Source organism: Papilio machaon, chromosome Z, assembly GCF_912999745.1.
Source record: "Papilio machaon chromosome Z, ilPapMach1.1, whole genome shotgun sequence".
Classification (NCBI taxonomy): domain Eukaryota; kingdom Metazoa; phylum Arthropoda; class Insecta; order Lepidoptera; family Papilionidae; genus Papilio; species Papilio machaon.
The window spans coordinates 5,009,297-5,029,119 of NC_060016.1; the positions used below are offsets into that span (position 1 = coordinate 5,009,297).

General features: G+C 31.8%; 1 protein-coding gene across 1 annotated transcript; it reads right to left on the reverse strand.

The window, feature by feature from the left end:
* Positions 1 to 552: 552 nt before the first annotated feature.
* LOC106717213 lies at positions 553 to 1,928 on the reverse strand. Its single transcript, XM_045686114.1, has 3 exons — positions 1,886 to 1,928; positions 1,568 to 1,731; positions 553 to 1,399 (listed from the first exon to the last, which is right to left on the reverse strand). Exons 2-3 carry the CDS (start codon positions 1,714 to 1,716, stop codon positions 553 to 555), a joined length of 996 nt encoding a protein of 331 aa, XP_045542070.1. The 5' UTR covers positions 1,717 to 1,731; positions 1,886 to 1,928.
* Positions 1,929 to 19,823: the final 17,895 nt, after the last annotated feature.

Below are 19,823 nucleotides of genomic sequence, written 5' to 3' on the forward strand. Positions count from 1 at the left end.
GGTACGTGAAAAGTTTACGCTTAATTTTTTCTACTTCAGCCTAAGGTTCTCAAGTTTTACGAAAGTAAAGTAAACATTATACTATCTGAAATATCAGCTCTGACTGAGTGACAAGATGTGAATTATTTTTGATAAATGCAAAATGAACGAAAAAAGCTTATCACATTATAGATTTAATCTTTAACACAATAAAAATTTCACAAGAAACTGAACTTTTTATAATATTCTCCATTTACATTAGTACAAATAATAATACATTTTGTTCAAATCAATCCAAATAAATTATATTTTTAAGACACAGAATTGCAATACTTACGTTCTACAAATTAATGCCTGTCAGTTTGAGAAGCAGTTATTAACAATAAGGGTGGCGCCAGAGGGTCGCCAGATTTGTTCGCAGGTATCCCATTGCTTTTCGACAAAGGTAACAATGTCATTTAATTCAAAAACTAAAATAAATTATATAATTAAAAATCCAATATTGGACACATTCTGAGTAAAAAAGAAATTAAACATATTAACTATGGACACTATTGACTTGTTAGACTTTTATTAGTTTGAAAATTTTGACCGATCAGTTAATCTAAATGTTTTGCAAAGTAAGGTAACATTTGTACCGCCCGAGACGTTTTCATCTAAGGCTTTCACTGATTTAGTTAACAAATATTTACTATTATAGTGTTTTCTCCTCATGTTATCGTCGTTCTTTCTTACGTCTGCTAAATGTATTTGACTTCTGTTATTCTGCTTGTTATAGTCTTCGGTGTTAGAGTTAGCGCTATAATTACAAACTAAGTCGACTCTTATTACTTGAACAGTTTCTGGACTTTCAGCTTTTGATATTGTGATGCTTTTCCTTTTTCCGTACTTATGAAATGCTATTTTTGGATTATCTTCTTTAGCGTTATTAGTAAATTCTTCATCTTTCGTCGTTTTGTCATGAACTTCCGGATTATTGTTAAGTTTTTTCTCTAACTTGGTACTTGTTTTATCTTGTTTAATTTCTGCGAAGGTATTGAAATCAACTTGTACTGATTTATTTCTCTTAAGATTTTTGTCGAAATTTTGGTTTGAGACGCTAGACTCTACTGAAGATGATCTTGAGGGGACTTTATTACTGAAGTATTTGGAGTAATCAAGGTAATAAGTGAGTTCAGATGCCCCGTCAACGTCATAATTACCCACATTTCTGTCAACAACTTGCTTTACAAACATTCTGTGTTTTTGGCCACTATTTAATGTTTTATATTTAAAACCTGTACGCTGTCTTTTACTCTGCTGTGATTCACCTTTGAATTGTAAGGTTTGTACTGTTAGAAACATGTCGCTTACATCATGATGATTTCTGATGGGCATTATTCGATTGACGTTACTCTTCTCGTATTCAGTACAGTTATATCTGTTAATGTGAACAACATTTTGCATCATTATTATATTAACTTTACATACCTCGAAGGAGAGGATAATATGTAGTGCTTAAGTATTATAATTTACTCTTAATTATTAACAACTAAACACAAAAAGGTAACTTAGTTTGATATGATTATAATAAAATTTGGTTAGGTACCTTTGTGTCTCATACGTCCATCTATTGTTTTCTTCAAACTGTGGATCCACTAAACGTTTTTGGCAATACCTCCTAGGCTTGTCGTGTCGTGGTTCAGATTTGGGTCTAGATCGACTTCTTTTTTGCAAATGCAGCTTAGCGCAATTCATTATTGTTAATTAAATCTGAAAAAGAAAGCGTTATTAGCAAGCATCCGATAAACATTTATTATTTCACTTACACTTATTGTGGGCCTAGCACGAATATTTGTGACAATCGCCATCTTATCGTCATGGACAAAATTTGTATTGAAATTAAAGTGCACCAAAAATCTCATACCAATTTTTGACATAATTGACGGCGAGATGACGATGATATGGTCCGGGAGTCAGCAACAGATTTTCATGACCAAGTCCCTCCCAATCGAAACTTCGTAAAATGCATAAGGGACTTATACTATGAATACTGGCGACCGTCAGCTGCGACTCCGTTGGTGGGGTGGGCAGTGGCAGCCTCCCACATATGGAGAAAAAAAAAGATTTTCTGTCATTTCCTCTCATTTGAAAATTTATCAGAGTATAGTTTATGTAGTATTTTAAAAGAAAAACATAGTCAGCTGATCATAACACAGTGGATTATACGTCAGCTGGCTCCTTGAAGATGAAAAAAAAATTTTTTTCAATGATTTCCTCTCAACTAAAAATGGACCTGGTGATCGTTTATATGCTACTATGAATGAAAATTAATGTCAGTTTGAGTTTGAGTACCGTGAAAGGTGTAACGCATGTATTTATGACCTACTGAAACTTGATGAAAATTTACCAGATAATTGTTAAAATACTCTAGTATATAATAAAAAAAATCAGCTAGCTGTAAGTCAAGGGAAAAGTCGTCAGCTGATAAGTTTGGTTGCCTCAGCCAGTATCAGTATTCTCGGCGTTGACATATCGAACGACGTTCAGTTTCGCAGTCATTTGGAAGACAAGGCCAAGCTGGCCTCCAAAAAACTGGGTGTGCTCAGCAGAGCGAAGCAGTATTTCCTACCGGGCCATCGCCTTCAGCTGTATAAGGCGCAAGTTCGGCCCCACATGGAATACTGCTCGCACCTCTGGGCGGGAGCACCCCAGTACCAGCTTTTTCCATTTGACCGCATACAACGGAGAGCGGTTCGAATCGTCAACGACCGAGTTCTTACTGATCGGCTCGACACTCTGGCGTTGCGGAGGGACGTTAGTTCCCTCTGCATTTTCTACCGTATTTACCACGGGGAGTGCTCAGAAGAGTTGTTTGGAATAATTCCTGCCGTCCGTCATCGGACGACCCGACAGACCGCCAAGTTCCATCCACACCACCTCGATGGCTGGCAATCCACAACCGTGCGGTTTTCGCGTAGCTTTCTACCGCGTACCGCCACGTTGTGGAATGGTCTGTCCTCGGCGGTATTTCCAAACCGCTACGACTTAGGGTCCTTCAAGAAGCGAACGTATCACCTTCTCAAAGGCCGGCAACGCATCTGCGATTCCTCTGGTATTGCAGATGTCCATGGGCGTCGATGAACACCTTCGTGTTCCCGCTGCTCGTTTACCCCCTTCTCTTATAAAAAAAATATATTTTTTATTCCGCGCGGACGAAGTCGCGGGTAAAAGCTAGTTACTCATATAATTGTAAGTTCAAGCAATAATTAATTTTTTAAAAGCTTTCTTAAAAAGACATCCGACAAAATTAGCAATTACTCGATGCCATTTCGGTAACGCTCTGTTGTTCCTGCCAATGCACTATTGTTTGAAATCTTTTCATCCTGGAAGGAATTAAGTCAAAGAAGTTTCTATATACCCTGCCCTTTCGTACAACATTAAATGTTCACGGATTAGAGCAAGACAGGCTAAAAGATTTTTTTGAAACTATTGATAGAGGCACTACAATGCCGGCAGGATGGTGTATTTGATCTAACAACGTAGCGGTCCACATGTTCTTGGGAATCGCTTCACCAACGGTGCAAAAAATGTTTTTCTATTCGTTTGTATCGGCACAAACGTACTTGATACTTGTGAATTCAAAACATAAAATCTCATGACACTATAAATTTAAATATTAGTCGAATTAATTATAATAAAATAATATGTACAATATGTGTATCTATTTTTATATATTCTATTTTCAATTAATATATAATACATGGTTTCCGAAAAACAATGAATATTTAATTTACAAATATATAACAACGACCGAGGTCAAATTAATAGTTAAAATAATATACATTTTCTATTTTTAAAGAAATAATACTAATGAACTTATAATGACATAATAATATGCCGTTATATTTTTTTCAGTAATTTACGATTAGCTGAAAGGAAAAAGTTTTGTCGTCTAATTACTATTTGACGAAAACATTTTATGATCAATATAATTACTATAAATACAGAGACTGCGTTTTCTTACAGCCCTAAACTTTTAGTCGAATGTTAGCCTATCACGCGATTGTGTACATTTATTCAATTTCCAACAGTTTCATGTCTACCAATTCGATAATTAGGAAAGTGTAATATAAAAATAAGTAACCTTAAACAACGTGATTAATAAATAACGGATGTCTTATTTAATATTGTCAACTAATAAATTTAAAAAATTTTATTTCACAAATATAATTGTAAATAAATACGATAATGTGTCAAGTATACTTATTCCTTGTACGAAATTCTCGCACACATCTTCACAATAATAGGCACAGCTGTTATATGAATAGAAAGACACGCACACTTGTGTACTGTCCTGGTGCATCCAGTGCACACGGACATCTTTCGACACAAAAAACGCATTATTATTATCCTGGAACGAGGACATCGATTCTGTTCAAAGAAATTTCAACCGTATTTGAAATCATCAAAAGAGATTCCAGAGTAAAGTGGAGTAACTGTAGAATATTACATTAACTGACTTCTCTTTAAAAGAATTTCTAATTTAGATCTTAATGCTAATGGAAGAAAATATATTATTGTATGAATGTGTTGTGAATGGAATTCGAGTTTCTAATTTCTAATGTTGAAAAAACTATCTCTCGCAAGGCGCCAAATGCGCCTTGCACTACGCCTACAAGTTCGAGTGAATTTTGTTAACTTCTACGGACGTGACTTTGAACATCCACAAGTTATTATTAAACATACGCACGTGGTTATTTATATTATCAATGCTGTAATATATCGTAATAAAATAATATTAATACATTATTTTACATTAAATTTAGGCAAATAACTTGTTTAAGCTTACCACGGATACTTTTAATCGCATTATTCCACAAATTAATTTTTGTTAAAGTCTGCTTTGAAAGACTTTTTGAAACAATGGTTGTCAATTCTATAGATGTTTTTGTAAACGACTGTCCGTTAAAATACAATAAAATAAGACAATGAAGCTTTTTACGATTTTAAGAACGATTATGTAAGAAAAACTTTTTAGTTAGAAGTATTAATCTTGAAACAACAAAAGCGTCTAAGCCCAGAATTTGTCAGAAAATAATTAAAATGTTTAATTACATTTTGGTATTTAGTTTTTTGTTAATTCTTATTGCGAATTTATGTAAAATATTACCCATTACACTAGCAACCTGTAACTGTAATATAAAAATCCTGGTCTCAACAAAAACCCGTCAAACTAGTTGACCATGACCATACAACCTGACACTGGGTCATTTTTAACAAAAGAGGGTCACTATTCAAGATCGATTACACTACCGCATCATAATCTGTTACCATTTGTGTTAGTATTACCATTACAATAGACTGACCCTATGCCACTACTAGTTTTCTTATTTACATCCTCATTTCCATTAGTGGTTTTAAAGGGAAATAATGAAAATTAAAGTGCATATTAAAATCAAAGTCAGTTTTTTATAACCTTGAATTCAACAGAATAGCTTATGACACCTAAATAGATAAACACAGAGCAATGGTAAGAAATCAATGACTTAGAGTTATTATAATATTGTTTAAATTAATTACAAATAGTTCATTATAATCCAAGTATGGTTCCCATAGAATTTAGTGTCTTGTATCAAATTGACAGTATTCTTCCTGACATCGCACAAATGTCGGTTATCGTTTTTTTTTTTTCATTACACAACCCTTGTGCACCGACTGCATTCAAGACCCCTTTGCTCTAAAATCTATCACAGACCAGACAAAGCCGGGTGCGCGAATATGTAGCAGCAAGTAAATAAAGGGATGATATATTATGAAAGCTGATGTGATTAAAAAAACCATTTCCCTTTGCGATGTCAAGGTGCGTTCTTCTTAGTGTTGGTCTAGTTTAGATATTTATCGATATTTTTTAATGTTTTCTTGAGTTAGACTGTATCTGGTGCTCAATGTTTTACTATATATAGATTGAAATATAAATAGATTGAATGAATTAATCGGGATAATCAGGTGAGATATATTTATTAATTTTGTATATGTATTTCTATAAACTATTCAATAAATTATTGTACCAATATTTGCCACCTCACCTCCTTCTAAATTTTGTGAAATGTATTTTAATTTAATCATTATTGCTACATTTAATACGAGAAGGAGGAACTTTGGAAATTAATTAAAGTTTGTTTTGTAATATGTTAAATAATTAAAATACATATCGATAACTAAAGGGGGGCGTACATCCCTTAGAACTCTCAGGTGAACGTAATCATTGTGGGAACCATTACGTCTATCTCTTTCAAAAACTATATCCATCCCTATCGGAATTTGTTCGCTAGACAGTCTATACTTCAATGTAATAAATGGTTCAAAGGAAACGTTTCATCGTTAATGTATTTGTTTGAAATGTTAGGACATCAATTTTGAAATCACAAGAACTTTACTTAAAATATTGGCATCTTTTATTTACACATAGATTTAAAGAAAAATAAGTCTTGTACTTTAATCTTGTAAAGTGTTTTACAATCATCTGATTTTTTTTTACAATTATTATATACCAAAATCTACCTCTTCCTACCTTATTTATTATCTGCTTATAGATAATATTACCTGACTTCACCGATACTAGTATGGATAACCAAGCTTTATTTGAACTTCCAAAATAGTTAGTGTACTTTAATAATAATCAACTCTAGTAACATTGTTTCAAGTACAAGCATTGTTCACAAATAAACATTACTGTTAATTAACCCAAACAAACCAGTAATTAACACTAATACAAAACGATAGAGTTACAAAGTATTTACCGGCTAGATACTAGGAATAATACGTTGGCAGTCACTCCGCCGGATGGCGGAAATAGGGTTTTAATAATATTATGAATGAAACTATTATGGGTTTATTAAATTTATTATCACGGCTTATTAATTAAATAAATCTTGACTCTAATTGCCTGATACGAAATTCGAAAAAGTGATTTTTTACGTCCATTAAGTGTAGCCATAAAGATGCTGCTTTTTAACGGCAGATTTTTCCCTAGAGTTACCAATACCCAAACATATAAAGGAAAATGTATTGTCGTATCTATCATGCTCTTTAAAAATAACAATATAAAAATATGTTTAATACCACAGATGTACATACTATAGATAAAGTATCTAGAAACTGAAGAGGCGGCTGCTTGGATATACCAGCTTTTGCTTCGTTCCGACTTAAAAGCGCCAGTTGAAGTTATTGACGGCTAAATCTACGTGGTTATTTGATTTCTAGCTTATTAGTCCAAGTATTCACTACCGTAACCAAATGCTACCGTCAACGCCAAAGTGGTTAAAATCTAATAGGCACAAAATGTCATGGTTTATAGCATCTCCCGATATAGGTCAGTGTTTACTATGAACTGATGCATGGAAGCATAATGAACCTATTGACTACAGGTCATTTGATAACAAGACTATGTTAAACAACATTCATAAGAATGTTATTATAAACATTGTAACATTGTTCAAAGGTGATTTTGCTATTGATTTATTTATAGAAGTGGCATTGCGTGTAAAAGCTTCATGAACTGCGCGATTTGCGGGAATGTTCACTTTCTATGGCGGCCTTTACTGCACTGTTGGCTATAATATTGACTTTACTGTGTAATAATTGCCGTTCTGTTACTAATTTTAATTTTATACTAACCTACTATACTGCGTAAATATGTCTGGTATTTTTGTACATATTTCGATATTGGAACTTATCTTTAAACTTGTACATTCACTGAAAGTTAAATAGATCGTTGTGAGTTTACAAATGAGGTGTTTAATATTAACTGAATTATGAAATTTTATTTTACATAAAAGTAATGTTGCTTGCTGATATTGTTTTATGTATTTTACGAAAAATGTTATTGTTTTGACTTATATACATCTTAATAATGTTCGCAGTTGATATTTTAATTACTCAAAAGAATATTTCGAGTTACGACTTTTATCACTATGATATTATTAAAATGAGAGATGTTTTATATAAAGTAAGTCAGTCGTAACGTGGGGCGTAGACAACATTTTTTAAACTATAATTATGCGAAAACTAGCAATGATTCTTGAATATTTGCAATACCATAGGAACTGCAGACTTTTAACTTATTACCAGATGTTAAGACTTTTCGAGATTTCTTTTAAATAGGGCAATAAAAACTACAACGAATTTATCTTAACTACAAACGATTTCTTAAAAAATTCTAACACTAAAGTACTGCAGTGCAGTGTAGTAAAATTAACTATAGTTGCTGACAATAAGCTCTACAATGATCGGCTCTTTTGTCGGTGTTCTTTTGTCAAAATCAAAGGCACCGCTCGATACGCATGTTTACCTTCAGGATGTTAAAAATCGATTTTAACGTAAAAATTAACACTCGCAAATGTTTCTGTTAATGATGTATTTATATGCGTAAAAATTATTACAGCATACTCTACACAAACTTAAAACTTCAAAATGAAACAGCCATCATTATGTTTTATAAATACAATTTTACTGCATCGATTGTAATTTAAATATATTGATGATTGAGGAGTTCCTCATGTTTGTTACAGTATCAAAAAATTACTTTCAATGCGAGTGACCTAGACTATGCTAATTTGATGTATGGATGTAGTGGAGGCACAAGAAGTGTGCCGGAACCATGTCATAAGAGAAATGGAATACCGTAGACGTGTAGACAAGGGTGGCTTGTTAATTGATTACTGTTAATATTATGAAATTCTATCACGGTTAAACAATCTTTCACCGATGTCCTCTACATAAGTGTAGGTAGTGTAAAAGATACTAACCTTGCTTTTAATAAAAAAAAAATATTATTCAACCAGGGAATCGAATTGAATTGCTAGATATTCTAAGTGGTAAACAATAACATATTAATAAGTTCTTTATGTCCACAATATACGTTTTACATATTCAACATAATTTATTTTACCTGGGAACAGCAACTCGATCCACAGGATCGCGTTACGTTTTATTGTACTATTTGTATTATCACTAAGATACGTGGAAACTCTAATAAAAAATGACATAATCGAGTATGAATTTACTCTAGTTAACTTTTGATATTTATCTGCTAATAATATTAATTACAACAACTGAAAAATGCGAAATGGCAATGAATAAAAATGTGTACTTCTATTATTTTTTTTAACTAAATTGGTTAGGTTATTCTGAAAGTGCTGGATATAGATTTTAATATTGTCGCCCGGAAAGAAGTTTGTATTGTGGTAATAATAGAAGAACGAGACTCACCGTGGCGCTATCACCGGCGCTGTCCGCCACCCGACTACGCCGAGCTTTTGTATCGTATACCTATCATAGTTCATGGTATAAAGCCTCGTTCATAATTGGGTCAACATTGAATGCTACTGTAATTTTTTTTAAATATTATTAGTCTAGTCTTTATGTCAATCTTCATTATGGATTATTTAAATTCGATTACAACTGTATATAAAAGATAACAAGTTAACAACATCAGTTAAAACCTCGAAAAAGTTTTGACTTTAACTATATTTTAAATTATTATGTTTTATAAAGTTAGTTTTAACTGTGTTTTTTCAGATGTGTTAAAATAATAAACCCGACTTTAAATTCACTGTAGATATTATATTGTTTGAAGGAGTATAAACACAACACATTTCAAATCCGCAAAAGCAATGCTAATTTTCTGCATTTCACTCAAGAGTTTATTTAAATTTCTAATCCACAGATATAGATCGCTCTAGATCTGAATTTAAAGTTTTATCCCAAGATAATAAATAATATATATAATATAATATATATATATATATATATATCTTTATATTTTAAGTATTAAGATAATACATCATTATTTTACACTTAACTATCATTCTCCCTATCACGTTGTTATTATAAAACCTTTCAATAAAACAATTACGCATTTCTTTTTAAAAAGGTAATGTGTGAATAAACATAGTCAAACGCACCTCTACTCGAGTTTCCAGTTTTGTAGCTACAAAAGTTTTTATACCCTAGACTCATGCTATCATAACGCTATTTATCACAGCATATGAACACATTTTATACCATACCGAAATCTATTTGCGAACGTCGAATTTTACTGAATAATAAAAATAATATTCTGGTCTCATTAAAATGGTGATGAATTTCTTTATTAGAAATAAATGTAACTTACTGCCCCCGAGATATGAGTGCAAACAATAACATACAAACTGTAACCCGTAAAACGTTTTAGGTAGAGAAACAATTGTATTTAGCGCAGTTTTATCTACCAAGATATGTGCATTAAGCTCAATATACATTTGTAATCATAAATATTTTTCTATTAAATAAGTACTAACAAAAAGAAAAATATTTCTTTCTTTAAAGCCGATCGTAAACACGAATTGCACGTAAAAAAAACAAGATATGCGACCACCCATTATGCTGTCGCCATCATTCACCGTCTCTTTCGCTCTTATAATTTTTTCGCTCCACTTCTCATATTTTCTCATTTGAACTATAAAATATTTTTCGATCTTTATTATTGCCATTTCGGGGTGGTCTTGTGGAAATTTGCATTAGTGTACTGTTCAAATAGATTACTCAATGCACTAACAAATTACGTCAAGCCAATGCACCTATCCTTTTTTATTTTTTTACAAATACATTTAATTTATCCAAAAAAAACTAGATGAACTAATTTTCTTTTAATTCAAATATATATTTCCATATTTTTTTCCTTTAACATAAAATAAACATTAATTATCTGCTATTTATGTATATATCTGTATATTTCTATAACCTTACTAAATGCTTATGTTTAAATGGATGGATGTTTGTTTGAAGGTATCTCCGGGATGGCTCAACGGATCCTGATGAAATTTGCCACAGATGTAGAACATATTCTGTAAGAACACATAGGATACTTATTATGTTTTTTTTATTCCGCGCAGACGGAGTCGCGGGCGACAGCTAGTTTATTTATAAATACCATTTTATAACAGAAAGTATTATAATCTACTAGTTAAATCCACCGTCAGTCTGTTTATACGATAAAATACAATCGATATTGTGTTAATATATTTGCATAATTTCTATGAGACATTGCGTGACTTTTGAAAGGCGTAGTAATTAGACGGAGCGTTGCTAGCTGACGTGCATTTCGTTCTGAATCATGCACTAAAGTTATTAGAGTTAAAGCTTTGCCTTTAAGTGGTATTTATTTTTGTTTTCAATCATTAATTAAATGTTAACTTTATATTTTGAACTTATGAGACAGTTAATAAAAATTAGGGCTTAGGTTAGTTAGCATAGCATAAAAGTACTTTGTTGTATTGTATCTATTTATATGTAAGAGCATGAATACCTGTAAGCGAGTCACTATGTGCAAACTGATACCCAAAACATGTATATAAACTATCCATAATTAACTATATTTGATGTCAATATAAGGTTAACATTAATAGCAGTTCATGCCAAGCAATCATTGTAACAACGCGATGTTGCGTGGCAATCCAATACTGCATTGGTGCAATAATTGTTGCCTCGGGACTGACGCCTCACGTCTGCAAAGACTTTGATTAATTATCCAAACGACCCCTTAAACAACACCAAACAACGTTTCAATAAAATAGTTCTTAGAAACTGATAATTTGACTAGTTGCGTTATTTTCCATATATTAGTCTTTATTTTGTATGTAATAAAGCTTAAAAGCAATTTTACTATATCGTAATTACTGTAGCAATTCTAATATGTGGTCTATTTTATTTCGTCTATTCGAAATTTTTACATTATGATTAATTCCATATTTTATAAATATACTGTTATATTACTTTGTCATTTCCTTATTAAGTCTTAAATTAATCAAAAATAATGTACTTCAAGAGTGATTTTTTTGACAATTTTACTGGATGACAACAGAAAGGAGACTACGTAGTTTTGCGAATAAAGCGAAGGTATGTCCTACTATTCTGCTTAGTTTGTTACAAGTATTTTTTTAATCATAAAGAATAATCAAAATTTAATTTATGTCAATACTTACACAGCTCAAATATTTGTGTGTAGTGTATTCAAATGAAGGAACTACAGTCTATTCCGCGTAGTTACAAACGTCTATTACAAATGTAATATAATATTTTTATATTTATGCAACATAATAGTCGGTTGTTTTGATCTTGCTCCGCCTCTGAATAGATTACTTATTTGGTAGAATTTAATTATGCAAAATTCACTATTGCCCGATCGATTCTAAGAGATACAAATTGTTTGCATAATGTTATTTGAAGGTTATTACGCATACGTTAAATATGGCTGCCCTATCTGTGTGGTCTGTGGCCTCTTTTTAATGCAATTAATAAAACAAAACCACATATCAACTTAATCATCAGAAACTGGTTTAATTCATTTTAATATTATCTTAAACGACAGATTTATTTCTACACAATGCCGCCATAAGTCATTACTTCAGTGAATATGAAGTGACCGGAAAGTCCTTTTTGGTGCTTAGATCATTCATTATACGAGTAAGGGGTACGTAGAGTTCGTCTAAGAAAGTTTACTTGTTACTCAAAAAAAAGTATCTTAAATCTTGAGGACTCTGAAATGAAACTATTTATGAAAAAATTACACTAAATAAAGTTCTGTAAGTAGGTTAAGGGAAATAGAAATTAAAAAATGACATTTATGTTGTCTCGGTTGTAGATCACCGAAACACAACGATAATATAGTGATGAGTTTCATAGTAGCGGAAATTTTCTTAGCACTAAACTTTTACGATTATATTGCACTATCCTTCCCAATTAGATAAGTGACGCACGGAGTTATAATGATAATAAGAGGAAAAAACTGACCTTCTTCGTCTTAAAAGCAAGAAAATATCACATTAAAATTACTAATAAATATATTTCCTTTGAGAAAAATAAATGTTTTCGATGCAATACTCGTTTTATACGTTCTAAAACATGTAATAAATTTAAAAGTTGTCCTCGAACATTAGTATAAGTTAACGAACTTCAACAAATGCATAAGAATTTAGTACATTTAAAATTAATTCTTTTGACCATTATAAAAAAATATCGCACACTGCAAAAGATCAAGAGGCATTCAGCGTGGGCACCAATGACCTATGAGTAACCGTGGTTTTTGACAAACAAAAAAAACGTTTACATGTATTGTGACCATGATTTTAGTATAAATGGTATTAATAAAACTTCATGTTATATTCTGTTTATTTACTTACAAATAATAATATAAGAACAAATAAAATGTAACTGTAATGTAAATGTAAATAAAAGGTACAAATACGTTGTCGCCATTTTTTCTTTTTCATAAATTGTAAAGCGCTCATGGGATAAAAAAAAATGTTCTACTAATGATCAATTTAGGCCACTATCACTATCTATTCATTTAAGAACAAATTTGTATCTTTACAGGCGTATCCTTTTTGTAGGTGCACAAGGAATACGTATTTCTAAGTAAATAAGAGACATTTTGATTTGAATTATTCAGAATCACACAAAGTCTGCAAAAATAAATCAGGCAAACAGGAATGCCATATCTTTAGAAGACGTGACAAAATAAACTTTACTTTTTATCGATTTTTCTATTGTTGAGAACAGCCGATACCAGACGCTGAGGTAATACTATATACTGGGAACTGAGATATTGGCGATTTAGCAATTAACATCGCTGTCCTTGAATGTCAGACGACCTTAGGGCACAGAGCTTGAGGTATGCATAAAGAATCAAACGCTAAATTGGGGCTCCGGCAAAAACTGGTCGGATCACTTCTGCGTGACGTCACCCGACCACAACGCGCCAGCTTCCGATGATCTCCCTAGGATATAGAAAACGACAGTTAAATCCTTGCCCCTACACAGCAAACGGACTTGTTGGAATTGTATTGATTCCCGTTTACGAACGTGTACAACATCTTTGTTTTTGGACGATGTACATTCTTAAAGCGTTGCGATTTTTTTTAATCTTAATAATATTATAAATACGAATGTTTAGATGGATGTATGTTTGTTTGAAAGTAGTCTGCAGAACGGTTAAACGGATATTTTTTTTATTTTGATGAAAATTGGCATGGATATAGTCTGGAAGAACACATAGCCTACTATTTTTTTTTTAATTCCGCGCGGACGGAGTCGCGGACAACAGCTATTATTTTATAAATGCATCACTTAGTAAATTAAGAAATATAACGTTGTTGCTTAAAATTATTACGCAGTGTTCTTTCGAATACTTCTAGAAAATTATATCTCTTTTTTATTTTATTGTGGTATTAGAAATAATCCTATTCATTGTTCATGCCACAAAATACCATATAATTCATAGACCAAAGATGCGTAAAAGTTTATCCAGCATTTATTAGAAACGCATCTTCGCTATAATTTAAATCAAGAAGACCACGGTTAAAGTACTTCTAATGAACACTTATTACTTTTCCTTTCGTTCCGTTCATGTTAAAATGAATTGTCGCTGATTCTTAACCATTGTTAAAAACCAAATATAAAAATAACCAGTTCACATTACAATAAAACAATTTGACAAATGGCAGTCTGTAAACAAACATACGAGTCATAAGAATTTAACAATAACACCTTAAAGTGGAATATTTCCAGTCAAAATTTTCCGAAGACAGGATTTATGTACGCAGTCGTGGAAATACCATATTAAAGCAACTACGTCTTAACATTTGATCGTGGTATTAAAGTATGCATGCAAATATGCAGCGATTAAACTCTAGCATTATCCTGGCTTGTTCTCGTTTGCAGTTGTATTAATAGAACAGCGCGAAAGTGGGTAACTTTAGCTTGTTTACATTTTGACAATGCAAACACCCGTTCTATTACTCTTAGTTATCAACATTCAAAACCCCGCGACTCACAAGCACCTTACACGCACTACAAATCGCACAAAATTACAAAATATAAAAGAAAGTCGTGTTAGTTACACTATTTATAACTCAAGATCGGTCGAACTGATTTAGCTGAAAATTGATGGTCAGGTAGCTTAGAACCAGGAAACGGACATAGGATAATTTTTACCCCGTTTTCTATTTTTTATTCAGCGCGGACGGAGTCGCGGGTAAAAGCTAGTCTTTTATATTTACTAAACTATCATTCCTTCATAATTTCATTTAACTTGACATGCTATTTCATATTTAATTCTATTGAAAATAATGTTGAGTATCTAATACAATCAATATAAGTGCAAATCAAGAGTGTGAGATGCGCTTACCATTTAATATGGGTCAAGGAACGTTTCCCCTTGCAAACTCCTTGAGGTTAGAAGGCCAATCACCATCAGTCGCTGTACACGTTTTTTTCTTTTAAATAAAATCATTTTTATTTACGTATCGCTTGACCAGCGCACACTCAGGGTTATCTGGTCATCAACAAGGACAAATTCAACATTATCAAGTAGAATAAGGAAGGACCCATTGGAATAAATTTAGCACCTATGTTCGCAAACTAATTCCTATGATCGCATCTTTTATTCATTGTTGCACAAAATATTTGCAAGTATAAAAGAAAGTATTCATTTATGTCTGCAGTTATATTAATTTTTTTTGTTTATTTGTTATATGAATACTTGGAGGTTGGATAGGCAACATTTATTTATTAAAAAAAAATGTGAAAAATTACACACCCTTTTAACATCTAATACGTCATTAGATTATTGGGAAAGATTGGGGTGGGGGTTACCCCTTTCCCCCTAAATATATTGTGATGCAGTAGTATACTAGTATTGCTGTACACACTATGAAATGAAGTAGAATAAAAATACAAAAACTATTTTGTATTAAATTTAATTTTTACTAACTTAACACAGTCAGAAGTATACATCTTACTATCTCATTAATATTATAAATACGAATGTTTGGATGGAAAAATGGATGGATGTTTGGTAGAAGGTATCTCCAGAACGGCTCAACGGATCTAGATGAAGTTTGTCACGGATATAGAACATAGTCTTGAAGAACATATTGGCTACTAATCAAGTTTTCATTTTTTTTTAATTCCACGCAGACGGAGTCGCGGCTGATTGCTAGTATTGATAAAAAAGAAAAGTTGTATTAATTTCAGTACAAATTAAACCTTTCTATTTGGCTTCATGTTAGGTTAGTTTTCCCTCGGGGCATTGGGTTATTGATAATAACTTGAGAGACCAAATTGCTTTAAGAGATTGCTTATAAACATTGATGTTATTTATATTGTAAACAGCGAGCCATTATATTTGTTAATAAAATTGTTGACACGTACAACAAGTGACTTGTTGGTGTAGTCTCAACTTAGTTTACAAACTTATCACCGTTAAAGTCCATTGTTGTCGCGAGTTAACAGCTTAATTAACCAATTAATGGAATCTGTTTCTTATAAGGGTTATTTTCGTTGTTTCTATAAATAATAAATGAGTAGGTTGTAAGTATTAAACGTAGGTTGAATTAAAAACAGCGCAGTATTTTCGAAGCAATTTTTTTTTGTTATATTAAATCAGAATATACAAAATGTACTATCATGAGAATTATGCTGCTCATTATTAAAAACGAACAGGAAAATTCCTATGGTCCGACAATATTTTGTACAGTCATCACCCTATCATCCTAAGTCATGTGAACTAACGGTTGTTGCACTTTACTTTTATTTACCCAACTATGATATTATGTACTTCCATTTATAAGTATGCGACTTGAGGGTGGTTGTTTTTTGTTATAATAAAGTACTCAAGAAACCATTTAAAAATGTCTTATTGGCAATGACGATCGTAATATAACCTTGTTTGAGTGAGCTTGTCTCTAAAATTTAATACTAAAAAACATTTCGACTTCTCTTTTACTTTAATGCATTATTAAATAGGTATCTGTATATTTGAAAGCGTAGTATTTCGTATTATGTTATTGCAAGAACAATAAACATCATTATAAAAGTATGCTTAGAACGTTGTTAACAACTTCCGTCATTGAAGTTTGTTAACATAAATTCACAACCGAGCATATATAACTAAGAACCAGGTTATTAAACAAAACTCATGCATGTGATATTTGTGGCCTTACTACTTACTGTAGTGTCTTGTTTTTTCGAATCATTATTAGTTTATAGTTCAAAACGCGATACCAAACGAGATGTCTTAATTATTAAAAACGATTAGTTAAAATTAATGGTAAATTCAACGTTTCGCTAATAGATTAATATCATACATATATTTATTTGTATTAACTCACTAATACCACAATTATAAATTAAGTCGGTTGTATACAAGAAATACAAAAAATTGGGACCATGAACTTTGTTTGTCCTCATGAAAAATTTAAAAACATAAATAAATCTGTGTACAAATAAATTAATGCCTAAAATATATTTTGCATGACCGTGCTTGTCTTGTCTAAGTTATAATTGCAAAGGCAATGGCGTCAGCAAGAGGCGACACTGACCTCCGTCGTCTCAAGTACGAGGGGTCATTACCACGTGTGCAGTGTTGCACTCTGCACAATATCGAATTGACGATTACATTGCCAAAATTATGGTGCCAAAGTCATTATATTATATTTATTTGAAAATAAACATTTCTTGCGCACAAATAACCATATGTTTTATACAAATATTTATTTATTTTATAATTCTCCATCTATTGTAATTACATTTTAAATAACATTGTTTTTATAATGTTATAAAGAATATAATTTAACACTAGACCTCTCCTGAACTGTACTTTCTCAAATATATTGGTAAGGAGACTGAATCTTAAAAAAAGGTTTCCCAATTATCTATGTTTGTCTATGCAAGGAAGCGATAAATGAAATTGTCTTGGCCCTGGTTATATGGACAAAGCGGTTTTTTTTAAAACGCAGTCTTAGGTAAGTTAAATTAATTCGTTAATTTATTATTTTAAGTTAACCGTGAATATTGAGAATCTCCGTTTTTTAAGTAGTCAAGTATTCATTAAATGTTCGATTGATGTGCTTTTTGTATTTAATGCAAATTAATTTTGAACAAATATAAATCTGAGATAAATTCACCGTCTTCAAAAGCAAAAACTTTTTTACAATTCTTCAAAGAAAACATAAAATAGATAAAAAAAATATTGACGTATCTCAATATTTATGAAATTATCACAAGTTTTTTTTTAATTGGCAAGTTCCTTTTTAGATTAAATAATCGCCTACATAGCGTAGGCTTTTTTCCACTTAAACTGACCGCAAAGAAACCGCCACCTATCATCCGAGTACATTATTTATTTTACCAACCTTTCCGAGCCGTGAGACCGGAAATTAATTAAATTCCATGTAAATTACATACACAATTTTGAAGGCTGAGCTATCGATAAATAAGAAAGTTAGTGTGATTTAAATTTATTAAAAATAGAACAACACATAGACTTAAAAAATATCTTGTAATATTAATTAAAATAATTGATAATTGAAATATGTTGATAATAGTTTTGTTAAGTTTGAATTTGTTCTCTTTAAGATATTTCATACATCGATGTTATATTTTGCGTTTCGTATTCAATTGCTACTTTAGCAACGAAAAACACACAAATAATTAAAAAAATCGTAGTTTAGTTATCTTAACTAAAATACGAGGACTAAAAAAAACTAAGTTTATAGTTTTTTTTAGTATTTTATAAGTTTTATACTTATCTAAGGGAGATAGGCCGTTTCTACTTTTCAATGTATTCAAATGTGATTTTTTTGTTTTTGATACAAAAATGGTAGAGATATTGGAAGTGTACAATAATAGAAAGTTCGAGAAATACCACGTAGATTTTAGTAAGATTAGAGATTTCTTCGTTTCGTCTAACAAGCCACTTCCATGTCTCATTTTCTCATATACACAACTTACTATATTTTAATTGATTGCTTAATTTTTATCAATAACTAGAAAAGAGTATGAAGGGTGTTTCGTTCAGTTTATATCGATACTTTGAAATAAGTTTGAAATGTGTCGATGTCGATAAGCGCATTACATTGCCGCGAAGTACGGCACGCGTCCGTTCTGATTCAGTCTTGACCTTCGGACGAAAGCGAAACCGGTGTAGGTCGTCGCGCCGGCCGAGCGATCCTCGCTGTTATCCGAGCTTGGTTTCGATCGCGTTCGCTTTCAAACCAGCATCCTAAACACTAACTACGTCTATACATTCGTACGTACGTCTAGTGCGTTGCGTATGTAACTTGTAGGGAATATTTTAAAATTAGCCATTCTCCGTGATTGTCTTGTATGTAATTTTACATTTATACAGTGTACTTATTTTCTTTTGTACAATACTAGCCAATCCCGGTAATACCTAAGTTAATATAATAAGTTAAAATAAAATGTTCCAAAATCCGTACCTACAAAATAAAATAATTGTTATGGTTAGGATTATGATTAGTTTATTTTGTAGATCACAAGCTCCTCTTGTGTATTCAAAACCAAAGTTTCATCTCAATCTATCCAACGGTTTTAAAACGCTTGGTCTACAACCATATTGATATAGACTTTTTTTCTTCTTCTGTTCTTTTTGATTGTGGTTGTGAGCATATTTTTTATTCAGCTGCCTGACTTACCCATTAGAAGGCATTCATACTTGTAAGATTGGACGATGAAAGAGGGGTTTTAAGTTTGTTACAGGTAGTGTAGAAATTGACACAGACGCGATCTCTACAGCACTATCGTATCTTATGATTGTAGATTTTCCTGGTTCATTTGTTAACATAAAGTTTCTTTAAGTGGTCTGAAAGACAGGTCGGTACCGATGTACTTAAGTATCATCTGGCGTTTTTAGAATGTATTAGATAACCAACAAGTTTAAAATACATTACCATTTGCCTAAAGTTGTGATGTAGTTAACAACATCCAATTGCTGTCTTCTATAACGCATCTTCGCTGGAGCG